Source organism: Ostrea edulis, chromosome 6 (assembly GCF_947568905.1).
Source record: "Ostrea edulis chromosome 6, xbOstEdul1.1, whole genome shotgun sequence".
Classification (NCBI taxonomy): domain Eukaryota; kingdom Metazoa; phylum Mollusca; class Bivalvia; order Ostreida; family Ostreidae; genus Ostrea; species Ostrea edulis.
In genome coordinates this window covers 70,305,749-70,331,381 of record NC_079169.1, presented here as the reverse complement: position 1 = coordinate 70,331,381, position 25,633 = coordinate 70,305,749, and the positions used below count along the sequence as shown (strand labels likewise).

At 35.2% G+C, this 25,633-nt stretch overlaps 1 protein-coding gene and 1 long non-coding RNA gene across 2 annotated transcripts; one reads left to right on the top strand and one right to left on the bottom strand.

Annotated features, from left to right (window-relative positions):
• Positions 1-2,575: 2,575 nt before the first annotated feature.
• Positions 2,576-6,508, bottom strand: LOC130046928 (uncharacterized). The gene is made up of 2 exons (XR_008795999.1): positions 5,996-6,508; positions 2,576-3,414 (listed from the first exon to the last, which is right to left on the bottom strand). It is a non-coding gene; the product is annotated as an uncharacterized LOC130046928 (long non-coding RNA).
• On the top strand, positions 6,208-24,180 carry LOC125679019 (polyadenylate-binding protein 4-like). Its single transcript, XM_048917896.2, has 11 exons — positions 6,208-7,022; positions 8,700-8,893; positions 9,589-9,704; positions 11,924-12,083; positions 13,459-13,536; positions 14,339-14,572; positions 16,192-16,395; positions 16,609-16,783; positions 17,007-17,281; positions 17,407-17,631; positions 23,300-24,180. The coding sequence occupies exons 1-11, from the start codon at positions 6,815-6,817 to the stop codon at positions 23,372-23,374; spliced, it is 1,944 nt and encodes a 647-aa protein (XP_048773853.1). The 5' UTR covers positions 6,208-6,814; the 3' UTR covers positions 23,375-24,180.
• Positions 24,181-25,633: the final 1,453 nt, after the last annotated feature.

Sequence of the window (25,633 nt, the reverse complement as noted above, 5' to 3'; positions counted from 1 at the left end):
AGATCCACCCCTTATAAAAACCTTAAAATGCGCACGGTTGAGGCCTCATATCGTTGTATTCTTGTATTGCCGTACGTCTCATATATTTAATAGGATTCGAACCCAGGCCCCCTGGATCTCCAGTCAGGTGTTCAACCAACTCAGCTAACTGGCCAGAGGCGATCGAACCCATCTGACCGCTACACTCCTTGAATTGTCTTCGTCCTAGAAGACACAACCCAGATTCTTTTCCCCTTGACAGGACCTTCACCTATAAGTCCAGAGATGGTCAACGGCACAAATGTAACAGGAAGGGAGAAAATGCAACGAACCCGAACATTGGTGGATTTAAGGGGAGGGGGGGGGGGGGGGAGGCGCAGCCCACTAAAATTTTCAAAGAAGATGGGTGAATTTGGCGAACAATAAGCCTATTCATGATTGGGCACCTGTCGCAAATCGGGAGTTTAAAATCCGCATTGATGGCACTGTAGTTACAATACAGTACTACAACGCTGTCCAAAATATTAAAGACTTAAAAACAAGTATATAGATCATACTTCAAAGAATGATATTTAATCAAAATCATCATCAGAATTTGTTTCACAGGCAGCATCATGTATATCAGACATTAAGCGGTTTTTAACACACATAATTACACTGATGCCTGGACACTGCATTTATGCTCGCAACATCCAACAGTACGTGCTCCGGCATTTCCATTGACATATTAACTGATGTGAATGAGAAACATCACATGCTTTGTGGTGTAAATCAAATGTGGAATAGCGTTTTCTGTATGGTGCAGTATTAATTAATGCTTTGATTTGGATTCAGTGTTTCCCCAACAAATGTTTTTGAACAGCTATTACAACCTACTGGTACTAATATACCAAATATGATAAAGGCACCAGTTCTCGCATCATTTGTTACAACTCTAAGGCCGGTTTTAGTTACAGAATGCACACTTGCTGTTAGATTTCTCAACAAATACAAATGGGACAGAAACAGACACTTGATTTGCTTTTGTACTGAACTGTAGTTCACTGTGTCTGTGCAGCAGTTGGTTACATATTTGGCTTTTGTCATGACCTCTTCCAGATATTTGTTTACATTTATTCACTAGCTGCATGTTGGAATCAATTACTTGTGATCGTCATTAAGACTGCATAAACTTAGCATAAAATGCCAGAGACAAATAATTATGGCAAGTCTGATAATTCATAGGGGAAAAAATATGGTAGGAAAAATGTTATCATGAGGTATTCGAACCATAGATATGCAATCTGGGCTTGTCCAAAACTTCAATGAGACTGTCGTTATACCACCTCCGAATTTCAAGCTATCTAAAGTCACCCGTCGTGGACATAAGAAATTTTCTTGATAATACGACAAAAGTTATACACAAGTAAGTTTTTTTCATAGAGTGGGTCAAGTCTCCATACTTTTATTTACAAAACATTTTACAACTGAACATGTACTAACATATTTTACTCAGTTCACAATGGAGACTTGTTCCACTCCATATGAAAATCTGCTTGGAAAAGTCAAATTTACTGTTATTTTGTGCGTTTTTCGTGATTTCAAATAGTTTTTTTTTTCAATGTTCCTTTGAAATGGGCACATCGAAAAAGCATTTTTGGAAACTATGGATTGATTGTTTTAACTAGAATGCAATTTTTTCTTTTTCTGAAGAGTTTCAATTTTAATTGATATTTGTCCTTCTGTGGGTTCTCGGCTCGATAAAGTCACCCATCGTCAAATTTAAGGTAAATCGATCATGGTATCTTGTTTAGAAAAATGTACTAAACGATAAAAGAAGCAATTATTTTTTCCACTCTCGGAGAAATAAACAACTAAATCTTTTGATTTCTTGAATTACTTTAATGGGAGAACTTAATGTTTTTCCCCCAAAAAACCCTTAAAATTTGCGTCATTTTATTAATTTCACCTTATTAAAAATGATAGAAAATAGTACAAATGACTATATAGGAGAGATATTTCAAACCTTGTAAAATCCAGGAGTTTCCGGAGGCTTCGCCCCATGGGCTCCCACGAAGGCTTTGCCCTGGACCCACTGGGGGCCTCAAGGCGGCCCCCATATCCCCTGCCTCATAAAGTGGTGCCCCCACCCCCCATAACCGCAATTCCTGAATCCGCCCCTGCCGAACTCCCTGAATCTCTAGTCTGGTGCTCTACCAACTGAGCTATCTGTACATCAATGATCGAACCCGGCTGACCGCTACACACTAGTACATGCATTATAAGTATTAATAACCCGGGGTAAGGGTTACATTACATTTTTGTCTAAAATTATCGACTGTAAACCTTTAAGTTATGTCGCGTCAATCTTTACATTTATGTATTCTATAGGCCTACCCCAAAGAAATATTTCAATTGATTCTCAATGGAAAACTTTATATGCAACATATATAACGGTGTCATATCGTAAATTTTGTATTGACTGTCACCCGGTAAATTCAAAACTCTTAAGCTATCCATCTATGTAAATAAATTCATACATCTGTATTTTAATGAAATTAATTACTATTTGAATGTATAAGATAGTGAGAGTTGAGAGATGACTTGTAAACAATAATTTATTCTTATACGTATTTGAAGTTTATTTCACTCAAACCATGGTATGGTACATAATGTGCATGAAACGTATAAATTACACATATACAAAAACGTGTGGATCAAACAGAGAGAAAATCCGGAGACCAGACAATATTATTGAATTTTAAAATGAACATATTAGTACATAGCTTTCTTAGTAATACATAATCTCTCGAAGACATAAGTTCACTTTTTTTTTGTGTTTGGGACAGAACAATATTCTACTGTTTAAAATTATCTGCGTAATTTGCATAGTGCTTCACATTCCAGAATATAATGAAATTTTATCTGCAATTTGCTTACAGTTGCGTAATCTACAATAGCGAAAGTTGAGCGTTCATTCTTTGAATATTACTCCATCTACCTATTTTGACAGGAAGGTGATGACATTGTAATTCTACATTAATGAAGGTTTTCCGTAACTTTTTCGGTAACGATATCAAATACTCCCCACATTTAAATTTTTTATTTAAATAATTATGTAAATCGCTTCCTCTAGACCTATATAATATCATCGTGCCATTTTTGTACAAATTGATCTGGCGGCCTTTAATTAACAATCATCTTAATCCACACGGCGATATAATTGTATGACTCTGTATTGTTACATTGCAGATCCCAATGTTGGTGATGTCACAGTGGGTGGGAGAGCGCGCGATTCGAGGGACGACTTGAAGCCCCCAATCGAGTCACATAACACAGCTGGATCACAGAGGTGGTTCAAGTCGATGGCGGTCCTTATAAAGAAGGAATGTTTGTACTGATCAGTCCTGCTGGGTCTTGCACTGAATCCCCTGCTGTTATGGCAGACTGAATGTTCTACAATGTTTGTAAAATATGTGTTTGAATATGGTTTGGCACGAATAGTCCTGCCTGGCTTCCGATATGCGGGGTATTTCTGAGGCAGTATGCTCATACTGGAACCAAACATTTGAAAGGCCACATGTCTAAAATACTTTTTCACAAAAGAGGGTCTACGGTTTGTTACCTTTGTTACGTACAGTGTACATGTTACGTACAGTGTACATGCCTTGTAAATACATGTAACGTAAACCATGTTACTCGGCGTACTACTAGTCTGCTGTTTAAAATAAGTATGTGTATTATGGAGCGTAAATGAACACATTTAGCAATATCAATATTTTCATAACCCCAAATTTCACGTGAATACAATAAAACAATTATCACTGCTTTATCGAATAAGTCTAACAAATGTAATTTGTTAGAAAGTACAGTTTGAAAACAAAAAGATTATGAAAAATATTAATGTACAAGTTATAAAGGTACAATATCTTTAAAAAAAAACAAAACACGAATGAAGAAGACCGGTAACACGGTTGAAATATTTAGAGAGGTTTTCCTTCTTCAATTTTTTTGTGCGTGTGTTGGTCAAAGGTACATGTACCAAAACATAGCTTTCAGTGCTTGCTAGCACGGGTGTTTTCTTTGTTTCACGTGATGAAAAAAAGAGACTCCTACGTAATTGAACTTCCAAACAAACCATTGTAAGCAAAACACATTTTGGCTGTCAACCTTTTGAAAATATTAGAATTAAACTAATAAGCACAGTAAGTTTCCATGGTTCACAATAGCTAGTAAATCATTTGCAGACTCTACTAAACTAATTGTGTCATTTGAATAGAACAAGATAAAAGTCTTCAGGTACAAAAATAAGCATTCTTCTATGTCCTCAATAACTGTAAAACGACCAGTTGTTAACATTTCTGTTTATCAAATAGTCTTCTAAATCATTTATACATGTATATAAAACGAGAACGAAAATGGAGTTAAGTTTTCTCCCCAGCGCGCATCAACATTGTAGATTAACTTTTATTTTGAGATATATACCCTTAGGATAATACATATCTTTGATTTAATATCTTGTATATATGTTTTATACATGTGAAGCATTTCCCGTTTTTATTACACGTTTGCAAAATATAATTCATAATTCTGACAGGAAAATCCTTGATTATTTTTCCCTTTGGCATCCGTTCTCAGTACTTCAGTCTTGCCGTGCAATCTATTTAATAAATAAGAAACTGGTCACTTCCTGAGGAAACAATAGGTGACACTAATGATATACTCTGTTTAGACAATGTTTTTCTTTGATTTTTACTTGTATCCCCGTAACTGTTTGTAAAAGGTGTTAATACGATTAAATCTTTTAAGCCACGAGCCTTTTTTGAGCAATTATTACGTAACATTCAATAGGTCTTACGGCCAAAGCCCTTTATCACATTTAAATAGATGGAAGTTCGTTTGAGCTTCGTGCTTGCGTTGGTTTTCGACCGTTTTACTCGGAATGGCAAATATATACATATCGAAAACTTTAATTCTGACTTTTGTTCTACTTCAATATTGTAGTGCACTAACACGCAGTGTCATTTACAACTCCCCAATAACAATAAAATATTAATTATCATTAATATTACATGTACTGATAATTGAGAATTTTGTATTTGCTACTACTTGCTAAATTCATCCAGTATGACATCGTTGTACAATGTGAAACAGAATAATCTCGATTCAGTAGAACTGGATTACACTTCAGGGTTTTGTTGCTTTTTTAAAATGTCAATTAGACCAATCTGACTAAAGTACAGACCTACATGTATACTAATATAGGTCTGTACTTTAGTCAGATTGATTACAGACATACTTACGATCATGCACACCATGGTTGAAAGATATGGCAACAAAATATTGATAGATTGTTACTAACATGTGTTTTCAAATAAACCATCTTCCTCTGTGTATACCTGTTTAGTTCTTTGCTTTTGTACATTGGTTTCTTCAAATTCACATGTTTTCAAGTATTTAACTACATTCTGAAACAGTTATAAAGGATTCTATGAATAATTTCTAAATCTGCACCATATCAAACTTAATTTTTTGTTATTGAGTAATATTTACATGTATCATAAATTTGTTTCCAATCAAGATTTTTTTTCTTTAACACGAGTTCTTTAGTCCACCTGGATTCACAATTTGGTTTATTGCACGTATGTGAAGACAAAAATATCACATATATTGCCTCAGAACCGTTCTTATAACTGAATTTGACACTTTGAGTTTATGGAAGTACATTTGGAACATTCCACTTAACTAGCTAGTTTGCTTTGTATTGTTCACAACTTAATGAGATGACATGCTGAAACAAAATCATAAATAGATCTATACACCACAATTACGATAATTAATAGCATGATGATTATTTGCTAACATATATAAGGATTCATACACACATACAGAGAGAGAGAGAGAGAGAGAGAGAGAGAGAGAGAGAGAGAGAGAGAGAGAGAGAGAGAGAGATTCTTGCAATTTAGGAAAATAAAATTTTTGAGATTATTTTACCGTCTTTGAAATTTCACTCTCTAATAATGAGATTATTACTTACCAGATTTGTTATTAACTATCAACGAAAATGTGTCGTGTTGCATATTTCAAAGTCCGTTATATTGCGTAATTTAAATGCAAAAAAAAAAAAAAGAAGTCAAATTCAATGTCAACTATCAATAAATGGCTCATAATGAAACATTTAGAAAACATTTCAGTAGATTTTCATGCTCAGGAGAGGTCATATATATCGGGTGGCCAGGTGTGTCTTCCATTTCTTGACGAGCATAACAATAATAACAATAACCAATAATTAAATCACCGCCTATATGAGAATGATTGGACAAGATTTCTCAAGTTCGGCCACGTGGTAGTTGAATTTCCCGGTGTATGAATCAAAATGTGACGTCACCGTGGAGTGATTTGAAGTGAAAACAATCAGGAATGTATATATTTCAAAATTGTTTCCCATATTTAATAGAAATTGCTTTATATAATCAAAGCAAGGTACTACTATAGCTTTTGGTCGCACGATGTTTTGAAAACGAACAAGAATTTTTAGGACTATTTTTATGAGTAGTCATTTCCGTTTTACTTGTCGTATATAGCACGCCACCCTCGTCATTTCCTTTGAGTCCCTCTTCTCAACGCGAGGTCATAAGAAAGTGTTGTGTGTATAATTTTTTAATCACACACCACGAAAAAAGTGGACAAAAAAAGTAAAAAAAAACCTTCAAAATAACAAAAAAATCCGAAAAAACCTCTAAATTACCAAAAAAAGGTTTGAAACGGTAGGTATTTGGTGTAATCTTCCTCTACAAGTCGCCAACGAAATAACGGAATCAAGAACGCCATATTGTTTGACAGAAAAGGAAGAAGCATGTCTACAACTACGATGAATCCTGCTGGTCCCAGCTATCCCATGGCTTCCCTTTACGTGGGAGACCTTCACCCGGACGTTACAGAAGCTATGTTGTTTGAAAAATTCTCAACTGCGGGTCCCGTTCTCAGTATCCGAGTGTGTAGGGACATGATCACAAGACGCTCCCTGGGGTATGCCTACGTCAACTTCCAACAACCAGCTGACGGTATGACTGTTTCTTTGATATATAATAATTTACAAAGGCAATTACTTTTCTAGTATTCAATAGTCAGCGGAGTGTTCATGCAACTTGCATTTCGATGCAAGATTTTTGTTTCCAAATGTGTATGGTCAGTTTTAAATGCACAAGTGACACCATGTATTTACTTGACTGAATTCAAATATTAGTTGCCTGAAGAAAAAAAAATTAAGATTTATCAATATATTAGCCAAAGAGCAGTAAAGTGATAGATGAAGTGTGGGATGAGCAGTATTTGGTGTTTCAGGTTGTAATATATCAGAATAATTATGAATAAGGAGTTAGTTTCTGCATATGTATTATTATTTAGGAACTTAGATGAATATCTTGTAGCTGTACTATGTTATATCAGGGTTCTCAATAAATTCAGAAGTAGCAGGTGAAATTAGGAGAAGTAGGCGGAGAAATATCTGAGGGAGGTGCTGGGTAAGTGACTGGTAACAATTTATTTTTTCTGTATAGATAAGGAGATTTTATAGGAAGCCATGTTCTTAGACCTATGAATGCGTCTTACTGTTGGTGTGTTTTGTAGTAGTGCAATCATTTCCAAATCCTTAACATCATTTGCATTTTTGTAATGAACCAATATTGTCACCATCGTCGCAAACCACAGGTTATTGTTTCATTCTATTTCACAAACATAGAATGAAACAACAACCCATGGTTTGCGAAGACATATTGTCACGACAAAATCTGTTTTATTGATTATATTTGATTTAGGTAGGTTCTTCAACAGATCAACACAATATGTAGAAAGGTTAAATCTTAAATTTGAACAAGATTCAACTCCCCATGAATGTTACCTAACCTTGGTTTCTTTGCAAAATGACACATGATTTTTTCCATGTGTCACACTACTTTTGTTTTGCTTAAACGAAAATCGGGATTGGAATTCCTGAAAACAAAACCAAAAGTAATCTTTGTGAAAACCACAACCCAGCCATAACTTCAGTGAATTTAATCATAATATAGCACAATCTTCTTTTTTTTTTTTTGTCTGCACTATAGAAATTAAGCGTTGAATTTACTCAAAGTAGGGGGCGAGAAATCGCTGGGTGTCGGCTCTTAATGAGAACCCTGATATAAATATATATAGCATTTTAAACTGTGCAAGTGCATTTGTCAATTTAAAATTACTCTTTTCAATATTAAAGAATCACATTGAGGTCAAAATTGCAACAGACTCTCACCAGTAGATCCCTGTGGTATTCAATAGGGGTCTGTAGCAAAAGTATAAACTTAAGATTTAAAACAGATCACCAACACGTAATGAGAATGCAAGATGAAGTTTATTGGTTGACCGTTTTTGACCAGGAGGCAGTCGTCATCAGAACAAATTTACACTGATTTAATATACTGTAGTAAAAATCATGGTGACGTTGCTATAAACAAATAAAAATACGAAGCAACGTCTCAATTTGCCCTAGTTATTTGATTGTACACACAAAGTCTCAATTTCCTGTAAATGTTCGATTGTACACAGACATATTTGTTTCCAAAGATTTCTTGCATATAACATGTGTAATCATACTGAATTAAACAAAACTACTTGGTCTTAATTAACAATTTAATGCTAATAATTTGTTAAATGTTGATGAATTATACATCTTGTTGCAATGTATATATATATATTCTATATTGTAGCTGAGAGAGCTTTAGATACCATGAACTTTGACACCATAAAAGGACGACCCATCAGGATTATGTGGTCCCAGCGTGATCCATCCCTGAGAAAGTCTGGTGTTGGCAATGTTTTCATCAAGAATCTAGATAAGAGTATCGACAACAAGGCTCTGTATGACACATTCTCAGCGTTCGGCAACATTCTGTCTTGTAAGGTAAAGGATAATAATTCTGGTAATGGTTTAAATAAAAGATTAAAGTTTTCCATAATGTGTGGAGGGGGGGGGGGGGGGGTCCTACCATTTTCACACTGAGGTCATGGTACTTAGAATTGGGAAAACTGATGTGTAAAATTTTTAAATTGGGAAGATATGAAAAGGATTATTTTGTGATCATTAAATGTGAATGGAAAAACAGCTTGGATGCATTTTAATGACCACTCAACATAACATGAGTTATATTCATAGCGAAATCTTTATCAAAGATCCCCCTTCTCTCTCTCTTTCTCCAACATGTCTTTATAAAGTCTAATAGTTGAATCAGAATGAATTGCAATTGCATTCAAATTCTACACATGCAAGTGGAAGACAGTATTATTTAGGGTAGGGGACATGTATTGCTTTTATTCAATATTCTCAGAATGCGATTATTTCCTCTATCTTATGATTAAGGAGGTACACTATATAGTATATATGATCATTTACATAAACTGAAACATGACTAACATAATGCATTGCAACTCTTCAATATTGATTGTCAATAACACAGTGGCAGACTGTTTTATTGCAATACTGGTAATTTTAGTCATTTGGACCAGTACTTTAAAAAAACTTGCATTTTTGGTTAAATATTATTTGGTTGTCAGTCTAGGTATAAGTGCATACAGATGGAATTAGAATCTTTGTTGTAGATTGTGTGTGATGAGCATGGTTCTCGCGGCTATGGCTTTGTTCACTTCGAGACGGAAGAGGCAGCTAGAAGCGCCATTGACAAGGTGAATGGCATGTTGCTGAATGGGAAAAAAGTGTAAGTATTGTATGAATTTGTGTCTGGCACTACATATTGCTTGTTTCATATCTCATTGTCATGAACATCTCGTGTGAATGATAACCTTTCATACATAAGCGTATGAATACCTAGGTGATACATATGCTATACATGTACATATAGGTTTCCGGCAATTTTGTCACCCAGATCTGACAGTCTTCACAATGATTGGTTGATAACAAAATGAAGTGCCACAAAATCATACACTTGTTTGCATTCTTTCATTAGTGAAGTGATGAAAACTGAGCATTGGGCTATGAATATTTTATGATTCCAGTGCTTAATCTGATCATTTATAAAATTTTGCAAACTGGTTTTTTTTTGGTTGTTAATTTTTGTAGGTTAGACCTATTGCAATCTGTTTTTTTTTTTGTTCGCCTTTGTGTGTCTTGCATTATTATATGAAAATTTTCAACTTCAACTCAAATACTGCTGGGTCAATGTTTGTCTCATTTTACCATCTACCGTAAAGGAAATGTGAAATTCATGGCCCTTGCTCCCGTCAGGTTATTGGTGGGTTAAAGCCTGTAAAATGCATTGAAAATCATTCTTTGGTCTGGGATATTTACTATGCAGACGAACTCTGTGCCTAGTCATGATAAGCAGAGGATCTTGTACTAGAATGGATCTCATAAGCTCATCATGCTCATACAGTCAAAAGACATCAGATAGTGTTCTTGACATGAAACTGAATGTTAGGTAATCATGAAGAGAGGGAGATTGTTAAGAAAATTCGTGGCTACTGGGTCAGGTGCTTGGGTCCTTGTAGTGAAAATGCATTATTTCTTTAAAGTTGTTTTGATGCCAGGACGTCATGCAGCATTCGAATATGTAGTGAAATTAATAATATTGAGGGGAGAAGCTCGTGACACGTATTTGTTTCATAAGACAAGTCCTATGGTTTATAGAGTGAACATGCATCAAATCTTTAAAAACTTATTTATACTTCCAAGCATCTAGTACAGAGACTGGGTGTATAATTATATTGAAGTATAGATATCTACCAAGATAGTAAGATCCAGGAGCACTTGGTCAGTGGCTTGTTGTGCATGGATGGGTCTCTGGGGTTCATAACAAATGCATTATTTCTTTTAAACTAGCAAGCAAATTCAGTGTTTAGTAATGCTTCTGCAGACAAAGAGTACATGTATGTGATATGTTTAAATGAATCACCATTTCTGTGTGTCAGCCTGTCCATCTTCTCTTCTTGCATTCCAACTTTGACTTTAAAGTCACAGCTTTGTAATATAAGAGACATTAGAATATCATACCTGACATAGAGGTTTGCTTATAAACAGCAATTTACCAATGTGTTGGATTTATTTATTAGGGGACCATCATGTATGTGTTGCATTTTTCTTCCATGGTGAAGTGATGAAAACTGAGCATTGGGCTATGAATAATTTATGATTCCAGTGCTTAATCTGATCATCCATGAAATGTGGAATTAATGTAGTATGGTGTTTTTTAATGGAGGGGATATTTTTGTTATTTAAATATTTTTAAGGCCAATAAGAATTGATTGATAGATTAGCATCCTCGCCCGCCCCTTGAATAAGGGCCTACCCCAATTTTTTTTATTCTCGCAGATTACAATTTCAAACAAACTTGCTTCCCAGTGACATGAGTGATGATTAAAGTCACAGAATGTTGGTTTTATATCTTTTTTCAAGAATTCTTCAATTTGAATGTTATTTGATTAACACTTTGTGTGATGCCTTTTGTCATTAATTATTTTTTTCTCGGGGAAATAAAAATTTAAACAAAAATCCTCCCACCCGCCCGATATTTTTTGTGACCCCAGATGATATCTACTAATTAAGTTGAATTAGCCTAACCCATACTACAACTGTAGGTCTTTTTTTTCTTTTCTATTTATATATGTTTTGACTTTTTTCCCCCCACCAAATTTGGCATATGAAATAGCATGTCTGGTCAGGAGGTTCTTAGGTGAGGATAAGGCTCTCTATGGCTCATATTTTTAAAATGCATTGTATGTGGAATTTTTCTGTGTCTACCTGTTCCATTCCTACTTTGACTTCAAAGCAAGATCCTATATGGCTGTGTGGTTGCTTATGAACAGCAATGTGTCATGGTCTTAAGCCAGTGTCATTTAGTCAAGATCTTTTTTAATTGAAAGATTTTAAAATTGTCAAGGCCAGAACTTCACACATTTCAGAGCTTTTATTTATTTTCAGATTTGTAGGTCGTTTCATGAGCAGACGAGAAAGGCTTGAAGTTCTCGGTGACAAGATGAGGAAGTTCAACAATGTCTATGTGAAAAATTTCAGTGAAGAGATTGATGATGACAAACTAAGGGATATGTTTGAACCATATGGCAAGATCATCAGTGCCAAAGTAAGTGAACTAATGCCGGAATGTTATGAGTTCTGTAAACCTAAGCAGAAGAGAAATAGGATTACCATCAATCAGTTTTGTATATGTTCCAAAATTTCAAAAGGACTACTAATTACATGTAAATCTATATATCTTATAATGACTTGTAGACTAATTACATGTAAATCTATATATCTTATAATGACTCATGGTTCCACACTGTTATGGCTTTTTTTCATCACATCATGATCTACATTATTTACAAATTCTTGAAACAGCATAAAATATGTAAACTTTTCTGGCATTTGAAGGTTTTTCAACAAGCATAAATTTTGTAATTAAAAACATTTTGTAGTATGCTTTGTACTTTCAATTTATGTTATAATTTTTGCTGTGAATGAAATGAAATACAACCTTATATTTCATATAATGGTAAAATCAACTTGGACAAATCATGTCATTTCATAAACCTAGTTCTTTCCTCAGTGAATTTCTCATCCTATTTTCTTAATGTACACTCTAAAAGTAAGGTGGCTCTCAATGACTTAAACTTTGATCTGTTGTAGTTATCTTCCAGTCCAAATTTTTTGCTTATATCAATAAGCCAATTTACTCTTGTGCTCTCAAGTCTCCTCTCTTGACGTAAAAATGAAGTCCCACTATGTATAATCCTATAAAATTTACACAATAAAGGGATTAAAATTGATGGTCACCGCCCGCTCGCATGAGGCCCCTGAATACTGGGTGAGTTGACAAACTCTTCGTAGAGTGACTTGGTGATCAGAATTTCCCCAACAACAGAGCTCAAAATTAACTTTTTCTAGTCCACAAAGCATTTCACTAGTCTGTCCTCTATTATACTATGTCATATAAAATGAGAACATAAATTCATTCAGTGCAATGGTATTTAATCAAACCAAACAATTCACAGTTGCAAACAATTCAGTTTCTGACACCTCCCTCTTATGAACCTCCACATGTTTGGAAGGTCAGCATGTCATGTCCTTGTCAAGCAAAATGCTTAGCCATGCAGGAATTTGACCATAAGTTTAAACATGTAAGTGACTTGCTAGGATTTTGACAAATTCCTGATTGATTTCCAGATATTAAATGTTATCTGGGAAAACAAACTGAAAGATTTTACCACCCTTATTTTGGGTTGTTCAAAAGTTAAAACAGGTCGAAAGTAGTACTGATTTCGGTTTGCCAGTTTAATCGTTGAAGTTAAACATTTTGGACTCATTGATGACATGATGAAATCTGAGCATTGGGCTATGAACACATGATTCCATTGCTAATTCTGATCAATGTTCAGTTGTGTTTGAATGCTTATTAGATGAATTTAAATATCTTTCACAATTTATTGTATTAATACATGTATGACAAATATTTTTAGGTCATGACAGATGATATGTCTGGCAAAGGCAAGGGGTTTGGCTTTGTAAGCTTTGAAGATCCAGAGGCTGCTGAGAAGGTAAACACAAGCAATTTCTAAGAAAAAATATTTAGAATATATCAACTACTGGCTGTTCCTATGTATTCTATTTTAAGATTTATACTCTCTTGTAAGATGTGTATGAATCGCAGTGTTCACCAAAGCTCATCAGACAAGTCGAGTAAAAAATTGTATGGTCGTACATATAGTTTTAGTTTCTGCAGTACCTTTTCAGTCTTGAGCACATAAAATCTTGATTTAAAATCAATCTCTTATCTAAAGAAGTGTCTGAAAGATCTGGACTACATCAGCCATGTTCAGTCTAAAATATCACGAAGGTGTCGACTCTGGTACAAAGAGGAAAGATATAATAGCTGCTTTCTTCTTTTTTTTTTTTTTTAAAATTATTCCAAAAAAATGAAGACAACATAAACTTAATGCAATTCAATGAAAGATGACATGAAGGCCAAGATTGGTTGAAGTACGAGGATAGTGTGGTGACATATCGTCTGTTGCGAGCGTTTCAAACCTCAACAGTTAAGTTTTCCAATTTGAAATGAAAGAATTCTTATTTTGAAAGGAAATACATATTTTGAAATCACAGCTTCAAAATATTTTTTTTTTTAAAACAAACAAGTATTCTAAAAATAAATTTTTTATAGACCTTTTCGGTCTGGTAGAATAATGACTAGTCCAGTAAATCATATAACGGTCAGACTGAAGGTCCTGTAAAGTTCTGGGGACCTTGGTGAACACTGAAATTGTAATATAAATACTATAGTAAAGAATTTAGATCATATTACATACAGTATATTACATGAGTATGAAATTATTGTAACAGGCAGTGGAGGCATTGAATGGAAATGAATTTAGTGGAAAGGTTTTGTATGCTGGACGTGCTCAGAAAAAAATTGAACGCCAGGCTGAGCTCAAAGAAAAGTTTGAGCGTATTAGAATGGAGAGAATCAACAGATACCAGGGAGTCAATCTGTATGTGAAGAATCTGGACGACAACATCGATGATGAAAGGTTACGAAAAGAATTTGCCCAGTTTGGTACCATCACCAGTGCCAAGGTATGGCCAAGGAATTGTATACATGTTGTGTGCAGTAACATTTAATGGAATATGTCAGGAAATATATACATGTAGTGTTTCAGAACCCATAATACCGGGGTTAGTTTACATTATAGACTAGCCCCTCCCTAGGTGGGTGAAAGAAATGGCAACTTTCAATAACTGCTTAGTTTAGCTGGACTGAGTATTTTGAGGATGCTGACATTAGTGCCATACTAAACGGAGTTTGTTGATAAACTTTATGTGCAATTAAAGGGGGGGGGGGGGGGTAATAATAGTTTGCAGGGATGTCATTACATCAATTTTAAATGCATTGTAGTACACTTTGTCTGAATTGGTGTATGCACAGCATTGGAGTGTGCCAACTGCAGCTTTAATCTGCAATATTATCAAGGACTTAAGTTGTCCAGGAATATTTTATGTAGATTATCTTTTGAATTTTCAAAGTTTTGAACCTGCTGGTAGCCCAGGTTACAATGAGAAACAATTTAATTTTCTTGAAATTTAGTATGGCAAGGTTGATTTCATTTATATTCCATACGAAAAGCTTGGATGTACTTCCATTTATTTAAGAATACGCATATAACTATGCTGTGAATATCCTAAGACCTACTACATATAAGTGTTTAAAAGTAAAATTCAAGTAACTTCCTTCTCAATGCATCAATAATATTGAGCAATGCAGTAACTATTAGTCTGATGTATTGATGCCGGAGAATTAAAAAGATCTCTCTTTTAGCACTTTTAATTGGAGATTCAAAGGCATATGGTAGGTGCCATATAGTAATTGTCTGTCTGGGCGTCAGCACTTTCTATTTCATGCAATAAGTTAAGTTTCCTTGCTAAGATTTTCATGAATTTTATACATACTACTTCAATAACATGTAGGTAAAGGGAGACCCCTTTCAATTTTCGGTTTTGTCATTCCGAATTTCTTGAACTTTGATTGTTTTATTTTAAAATATTCACTGTGGGGCCATTTCTGACCAGTTTGTTTTCTAGTTTAAGGAGGTACTCTACATTGTCATAATGGCTGACTTTCTCTTTTAATACATGGATGAAAATATAAATATCAGCAATATTTGTCTATTCATTTCAAATATAATTGCCTTGCTGAGTAGCTCAGTGAAACATGAGATATTTGTCCTAAATAACAGTATTGCTATGCAAAAATGATCTGGGTAAACAAACACTCAAGTCACTGCATCATGAAATCCAACCTCACAGTTTTGGACTAACTTTGTTATTGCCATTAAACTTTGGGCTACTAGCTAATTTTTTATAGTTGTACACCCCTGCAGCCTTGCTGTTCTGATGGTTATTATGAATTGACTGTAGATTTACTGAGCAAGTGTATATGTTCTCTACTTTGAGTTGTCCATTGTAAAATATGCAACCAACTTGAAAAAACCCAATACCCTGGGGTCAGTAATTTTGTGGACTGACCCCTCCCTAGCCTGGGTGAAATTAAAAGGCGCCTTACCAATTTTGTGCTTTGTCTGAAGGTGTGACTTAGCATTATATGGGTGCTTACAGTTTCTAGATCTCCCTTGTATATGTGTGTTTACCTTGAAATGTTGTTTGTATGAGTATAATTGAACTCGTTGGTTTGATTGCAGGTGATGACAGAGGGTGGTAGATCAAAGGGTTTTGGATTTGTTTGCTTCAGTTCCCCTGAAGAAGCCACCAAGGCTGTGACTGAAATGAATGGAAGAATTGTGGTAGCTAAGCCTTTGTATGTGGCTCTGGCTCAAAGGAAGGAGGACCGCAAAGCTCACCTGGCCTCCCAATACATGCAACGCATTACAAGCATGCGCATGCAGGTAAATTATGAAATTTAGATGAATTTATACCTTAGAAATATATAGGGTCAAATGAAGATACACTAGAGTTGAATTTGCTACTATCTGCTAATAAATGTAATGAATTAAACATACTGAAGGTCAAAGTGCAAAAGTTAAACTAGCAGATGTTTCCAGATGGGAGATAACTCAAAATGTTTACGTAGAAATAAATCCAGACTATTTATGTTTTAGGGACAACAAATGGGACAAGTGAGTCAGATGTTCCAGCCAGGTGGCGCTGGATACTTTGTACCCACAATGCCACAGGCCCAGAGAACCTTCTTTGCTCCCAACAACATGCCAGCAATGAGGACGAATCCCAGGTGGCAGACAACAACAGTGAGACCGACGGGCCAGCCTGCAAGTGGTAAGGAACCCTACTAAGCTCTTCCCATCACCATAGCTCCGATTTACACATAATTACAAAGCAGCATTGCATTGAATATACTGTGCATGTTTATCTTGTCAAAACAATTTGTCTTGTTATTTTGAGCAATGAGTTCAAATCCATTGAAATTCAGATTTAATATCGAGTTGTCGTATGTCAAAACAAGAAGGTAGTATTAGTAATGTCAGCACAACTATTGTAGGATTCCAGACCATGCCTGGAGCTCCACAGATGAGACAGCAAAGGCCGACGGGACAGACCAATGTACGCACGGGGGTAAACGCACGTCCCATCACTGGTCAGTCGGGAACACCTACCACCCAGCCGCGTATGCCCGTCAGCCAGCAGGTACCTGGACGTCCACAAGGAGGCCAGCCCAGTGTGCCGTCTGCTCCCAACCGCCAGCCAGGCTACAAAAGTTACGGTGCCAACCAGATGATGAAGCAACCACAGGGACAGAATCCAGGAATGCAGCAGGTCAGTGTGAGCGTAAAAGTATTTTCATTTCAGTCACTACTGTACAGACATATTACATAACAAGTAGGTTTAGATTTTGACCAGTGACAAGGATTCTGAATGAGAATGATATATCATTATGATAGGCTCCACCACAAGCTGTGATTGTCCAGGGACAGGACCCATTGACTGCCACTATGTTGGCCACAGCCCCACCCCAGGAACAGAAACAGATGTTGGGAGAACGACTCTTCCCTCTCATCTCCCAGATGTTCCCAGACCTTGCTGGCAAGATCACTGGCATGTTGTTGGAAATCGACAACTCTGAATTGTTGCACATGTTGGAATCCCAAGAGTCTCTGGAGGCTAAGGTATGCTCTTTTACATCACTCATCATGAGTTTTGATTAACATACTTATACAAAGAAGATTACCATGTACATGTATACTCGCCTATAAGTCGGTTGTATAGTTTTTAGGTTATTTTGGAGGGAATTTCCATTGACCCATTTATAAGTCTGTCTTAACTTTTTGCAAGAATCGGTTGACAATTTCAAGTCAATGCTCTAATGTTTTTACCCATGTTTCAAATTATATTTTGAGAAATATGCTGATATTTGACATTTTTTCCCTACAAATCAATTTTATATCAATACTCTTAGGGCTGTTCCATTAAAACATATGAGGTACCCGGGGACGGCAATTTAAAAAAAATCTATGGGTGCTTGTCATTGGTAGAAAATTGCATCTATGGTGGGTACCTACTGCCAGAAAACTGCATCTGTGGGTGGTTGATTTGATAAAATCTTTATTTTTTTACCGAAACTGAGAGGAATGCAACAAGAGAAGGGAAGGGTTGAAAGTAGAATGTGAAACAAACGCCGTTTTCTGTCTTCATTTTATCTCGGTCGATGAGGTTCCGCGATCCGGTTATCGTTTCCGGTTTGACTCTTAAAATTATAGCGACCGGAAATTAAGATTATCTCCCTTGTCCAAAATGGAAAACGAAACGTGCTCGTGGTCCATTGAAACATGTTTTTTTTTATATTCTGCCGATTCTACCCAACATGTCAAATCGAAAATAAAAATAAAATGCATTTTCAATTTTACGAATAGAAAATCGTGAAACGCACACGTATTGATTTGTATTTGGTAATCACTATTCGTTTTGTGAAATATCTTTATTCCGTATTTTTAAAAACCATGTAAACAGATATGGCCACGCACGATGACAGTAACGATACTTATATCATTCTTGGCGACGAAACAGATGCTGAGATGACATTTCATCACGAAAAAAAGGAATTGATAGAAATAAATATATCTCATACAATTGGCGGTATTCTTGCTGCTAACATAACACAAAATGCAGTGCTATTTGGGTGTTTAAAGATGAGAGGAAGGTACAGTTTTTAGCGACTTTACTAGATTGGATGTTCTATCGTTAACGTGATAATGTCCTACGGACCCGGTTTGAGTGTGGTGAGGACCTGTACCGAGACACATTTAGATTATTGTAACTAGTGACTGTCATAATAAATGTATTTTAATACATGTACGTGCATCTCTGCCATCAAAAATCCTAACAGGGAATAGTTCTAACAGTGTGAGAAATTGTTAGATGCTTTTGATATTATGATGAACGCCTGTAAAAAATATGACCAGATGATAAAACTCAGAAAGGTATGGATATTTCTCGTAAATTAGTATACCTTGTGTAGTGGTGGAAAGAATTTGAGTATCAAATAAAAATGAAAAACAAGAAACTTTTCTTTCAAAAAGTTGGTAGATAATTCCATGGGCATGTCTATGTGGGGAAAATGGGGTTAAAAATTATTTCATGGGGGTATAAACATTCTGAAACTAAAAGTGGAATTACTACATACAATTGTAATTTAGTGCTTATATTAATTTTTTTTCTTTATGTTTACAATTTGTTAATGTAAAATCTTTATTGAGCATAATACAGCAAAATTACTGAACAACATTATATAAATACTGGATACATCAAAGAGATATGACCTTACACATTCTCGGCTTATGTTCTACCAAAGTGTAACATAGATACATGTATATAGTTATACACTGAATTTGAAATTGCATTTTTTCCCCCAAAATTCATATTAATGTACTAGTCACTCTAAAGAATTTTTTATCTAATATTTTTAAAATACATGTTTTGTTTATTTGTACTCACGAAATAATGTTAATGATTTATTGAAAATGAAGCAATGTTTATTTTTTATTTTATTTTTTTTCTCCCGACCGACCCTAAATTTTATTTTTAAAATCTGTAAACCAATAAATTAAAAAACTGTGGCCTAATAGTTGTTTTTGAACATTTACAATACTAGGCTTTTTATGAACAGGTAGACTTAAAAAATTGATTTAGTTCATGGTGTTTAAGAAAGACAGTCTTGATAAAATAAATTGATGGTTCTATGATCAAGCTTCATTGATGGCCAGTTATTTGAATGGTGATGAGACCCAAGATACTCTTCTCTTTACTATCATGCTTGGGAACATCTGAAAATAGACCTCTATTCAGGGGTTATAAATAGTCATTCATACATATTGAATTTAAAGAAAAAGTGTATTTCACTTCTATGGGTGGTGCCGCACTATCTAAAATTGCTTCTGTGAGTGGTCCCTCATTACATTTTTAAGCTTCTATGGGTGGTTACCCAAATTTTAAAGTGCCTTCCCCGGGTACCTCATATGTTTTAATGGAACAGCCCTTATGTATTTATCCATGTTCCAATAATGTTTTGGGATATAACATTGATATTTCACTTTTTATTCTCAATAAATTAAACAGTTAGTATTTTGTTTATTTCGTCCATGTTTTTGTTGTTAAAAAAATACTAGGCTTTACATTACGCCATCCAGAAAAATACTAATCTTCTTAGGACACTCCTATAAGTTAGACATAGAGTTTTGGACCAAAATTTAACTCCCAAAAATCCGACTTATAGACGAGTATAAACGGTAGCATATATATACAAAGAAGTGTTTGTTTGATTTTATTCCTATACATATTGTTATCTTCACTGATATTTGAAGGAAGACAGTTAAGGCACATTTATTATTCTTGTATGTCAGATTAACAATATTGTTTTCTGTCATGGCGATTGCAGACCTGTAAACGGATATTTTGTGTCTTATTTTTTATGGAATTGCAAAAGATGTACAGTGAAACTTCTCCAAACCGGCCCCTCAGAAAACTGGTTCTCCCTGAATATCGGCTGATTTTCAAAGTCCTGGCAGAAATCTTAACAATTCCTTACAAAGAAAGTCTTACAAAACCGGCCACCCCTGAAAACCGGACATTGGCCATTTTTTAATTTACATTTGTTAACAAACATGTGTAATTTACCCTTATAATACCGGCCACTTTTTAAAGACAAGAACATTTTGGCCAAAGTGATCAAAATCGGCCAGGTGTGCAAATTGACTGGCCAGGTGGGAAATTATATACTGGAGGTGTGAAAAACACAAGTGGGCTCCATTATTTCTGTTGTTTACCTGTGCTATCATGGGTATTAAGTGACACTTGGCTAATCCAAGGGACCCTTCCAAATTCTGTACAAAGTGTAAAAAACAGTTAGGGCTATTCCAGAAATAAATACATGGGGGGGGGGGGGGGGGGGGGGGTCGGGAGGCACCTTTTGTATATACCAAGCACCCATAAAAAAAAATAAAAAATTACCCCATGACCCATCAAATTAATAAACTCATTTTACAATGACCCATCTAATAAAAAAAAAAAAACTAACCAGACCCACCACAAAAATATTTTTAAAAATGAAAACGGTACAAATCTCGCGAAGTTTTCGGGACAAACATTCTAGTCAATGACGCGGTAATGCCTGTGCGACGTTGTATCACTAGTTCTGAAGAAACGATGTCACATCAACAATCAAAGGCATCTATGGCGGGAATGTTGGAAAGATTGGGAGTCCAAACGATGCTATTATCATGAAATGGGTATGGATATGTTTTTCCACGAACCGTTCGTCTTCTAATGGAGCCCGCGCCCGGAGGCCTCTATATCACCATCACACCGACTGATAAATATAACGCATCGGTACCCTCGTATAAATCAACTAAGGTTTGCCTATTTTTATTAGAAAACGGAATACCTATTGGTTTCAAAATATTCCCAAAATCGATGCACTGTAAACTGTAATAATCTACAGAACAGAGTTCGCCGCCATCACGTCCAAAGGGACCCTACTAAACGCGCCTCTAATTTGAAGAGTGCCGTAATGGAAAGTTATGCGCTGCAAAGAGCGACAACTCGAATAGTTCTATGTTACTTCCGATTTCGAAAGCACGTTTTCAATTTTCCCTCCGACGTTTTGTAACCAACACGACAAGAGCGACAATTAAAATATTCTGAAAACTCAACACCCACGTGGCACAAAATAAAACAATAGAAACTACCCACTACCCATAATAAATATTTTTTTAACAGTCCAACCATGGACCAATTAAAATATGAAAAAATATGACCACCCACACAAAAAAATATCGTTCCCCCCCATTTGATCATTTCTGGAACAGCCCTTACGAACATATTGAATGAATAAGTATCAAATGCCATATTGTTGCACCACACTATCGCATGGATATACATGTAAGCGGTAGTTGATATTGAACAAAGCCATGATTGTTAATGATAACTATTAAATCATAAATTAATTTTCTTGGTTTCCATAGACTTAAAATTTCCTAAGAAATATTTAAATTACGATTTCATATTTACTACTGCACTTTTTAAAAAGTCAAAACAAATTTGTTAATGACATAAGCGATGAATGTAAACAGAGTTTTTAAAGGTAAGAGGAATTCCAATAATAGGCTTCTCTGTTTTCTTTAAGTATCCTGTTACAGATATTCAGTTTAAAATTAGATGATTTCAGCGAGAATTTATAATTACCTGCAGGTAGAAACGGACTAATTTGATCTCTACCGATAATTTATCATAGATCACCTGAACAAGGTGAACAGTACCTACTTTGACAATATTGAGATAAAATGTCTCTAAATGCTAAATTCTCAGTAAACCAGCCATCCCTATAAACTGGCTGTTTTTATCGTTCCGAGAGCCGGCCGGTTTAGAGAAGTTTCACTGTATATACGAGGGTTGTCCAAAAAGTTGGTGGACATTCTATATAATGATGACCGTAGAAGAAATGTATGAGAAAATTTTGATATAGACCATGATACTTTATATGTGTAAAAATTAGCACAATGCATTAATATCGTATACCAAAGTCAACAGCATATTTACTATATGTATGCAAGACGCATGGCCCAGTCTTGACGCTGAAGAAATCGATGTTTTTGTTGTCACGATTCCTGATTTTGTAGTCACTTTTCATTCTCGCATCTCTTTAGCCATGAATCAAATACATGGGAATACCATTCACTGTTAGTTTTATCGAAGTCTTCGGTGAGGATATTAAACACTTGGACACAACTTTCTTTAACATGACGTCTGTCTGTTGTGATGATGTCACGAACTTGGGATTTCATGCAATCTTTACTAGCAGAGGTCTTCTGGACCTCTCAGTGTCCTTTAAATCATGAATTCCTTCCAAAAAACATAAGTCACAATTTTTTTTTCGGTTCAATATGCGTTATAAAATCTGTGACAAAAAAAACTCTCCGAGGCCTAACTGTGTGTACCATTTTTACCCAGGGTCGTACACACCTGGGAAACAACGATTTTTTTCATTCAAGGTTATTTAAATGATTAAACACCACTTTATTTTGAATTTTTGTATATGGAATATATATGTACATGTACCTTCACCCAATAAAAATGACAAAAGCGTAATTGTCCACAAAGTTTTTAGACAACCCTCGTATATGTCTTAACCAGTCAAAACCAAGAAAATATGATTATCATTGTTCATGATTATCATGTTAATAAAAAAAAAAGAAAAAAAAAAGTGAAACTAAATGAACCTGTACATTTTTTAAGAAATATTTTACTAAATGTCATTTTACCAATATTTATTTTTATTTATAGGTTAAAGAAGCTGTTGCTGTGTTGCAAGCTCACCAGGCTAAGGAGTCCGCAACAACTACCAAGCCAGCTGAATAAATTCTTGGCAACATTTAAAACAAGAAGAACTGTGTATACATATAAGAACTGTGTATACATATACATGTGAATGACATCTGGACAATATAAGACATCATCATATTACACCAGTCGTGATCTATTTACATTTGGAGTGTTTTTTCTTTTTCTTTTTGTAAATAACAAACATCACGCAACTGTTTTTTTAAATGGTGGTTGGTTCAAAATTATTTGTTGCTGTTTTTTGGTCATAGCTAACAAAATTCCATTTATTTCTAAACTGGTTCCAAAAGTTATTTGCTGATAATTTTCAAACAATGTTGATTTACTTTCCAAAATCTAAAGTGTGATGGTTTGGTTATTGACTGCTTCCTTTCAATAAAAAATATATACCAAAAAAATTGCAAAAAAGTGTAAAACAGCAACTTATAAAAAGTGTACAAATGTTATTGGTTTCTGTAGCCCTTTCTCGTTTTATGTGTTTATTTTCTATATCCATAGTGTTAACTTTGTGAATCTTGTATGCAGATTTGTTGAGATTTTGGTAAAAAGCGAGAAGGGGTTAATCTTTCCACGAAAGAGATTAGAATTCATGTTTTAGTTTGTACATTGTTGAGCATAGCGCTGAAACGATTCCACTAAACAAGGAAAAGTCTGATACTCTATGATGACGTCTGCCGAGAACGTGGAATCCATACTGTGTGCAGTGCTTGACTAACTTATGTTCTGAAAACAAGCATGTAAAACTACTACAAACAGAGGAGAGGGTCTTAGGATTCAGTTAATAATCATCTATCTTCTTTTGGTAATAAACTTCCGTTTCAAAAGTTGGTATTGTGTGTTGTAGAATATTAGGATTCTGCTTATTGGTCGGAGACCTGTAGTGATCAGTCCGTGCATCGACAGTTTTTCTGAACTTGTTGACTGTTCCTGTACAGTAGCTATTGAATTATAATTTATGCATGGAACTTGTATCAATGGGTTACAGATCAAGTTTGAGTTTTCTTGACCTAATTGTGGGTCACTCGGGTAACCTATTGCAATTAGTCGGAGCCCATCATTGTGGATTACAATTGGTTGTCGCATGTTAACAATTGAACAGTTTTTACTTATGGATAACTACCATACCAATGCTTTTTAAATTTGGTATGCAGCATCATTGGGACAAGGGGGACATAAATTGTAATTTTCAGGACTCCTGAAGGGTGGAGTAAAAATTGATTAATTTTCAAAAACATTCTTTACAATCCTACATGTGTAAGAAAAACTAAATGCATAGTGATGTAGAGCAGGAGGGCCTCTATCAAAATTGTAAATTTCCTGATCACCGGGGCTAGAGGTTCTGACCCCAGGGTGGGATCCAATCTTGGTACATGGGTTTGTGTACAATATTTTAATAACATTTTCTTCACTGCTATTGATACTGAATTCCAATTACATGTAAATGGATCTTTAGGAAGAGCAGGTAGTCCTTTACCAACATTGTGAATTTTCTGATCCCAGGGGTAGTGGTTTTGGTATGGGGGTGGGGACAAAATGGTCGTTTATTAGATTTGTGAACAATGAAACATTTTTAACTTTGATAACTAACATACTCATTCTTTTCAAATTTTGCATGAAGCATCTTTTGGACAAAGGGAAACTAAAATTCTTTGGGGCGAAGCAAACATTGACCAAATCTGAAACTTGATGATCCCCGGGTTATAGGTTCGACTCCAGGGAGGGGGTAAAGTGTAAAACATTTAGATAATACCATTTTAATGCTATTGATACGAATATTTGAAAGACGCAAATGGTCCTTTACCAGACTTGGGGGTAAGGGTTTGGTTCCAGGGTAACTGGCAATGCATCAAATTCACTGATGGATGCCATCGTATTACATCCGAGATCTATGTCGGGTGCGCGAGACATTCGAGGAGTTCCGATTGATATTTGAATATTGAAAAACAACCAACTATTGTGTTGCAAAAATGTGTTAACAGACACACACACAAAAAGGTTCAGACAATTTTATTCGATCCATGCACAGGGGCTTCTTATCCATTTTGTTCTCTATACATAGATTTAATATGTTTTACGGCGTGACCGTGTTTGAGGGCGAAGCAAAAAAGTTTTGGCATTAGACTATGATTAGTATCTATATCCAAAACAGGACAAAAAACAACACGAAGTTAGCACGAGGAGCTGTATCAAAGCATCCTAATTTTGGACATTTAATCCTCCTATATAATTATTGAACGCGGGAAATATAACGCAATTGATGTAAACAGTACATTGTGA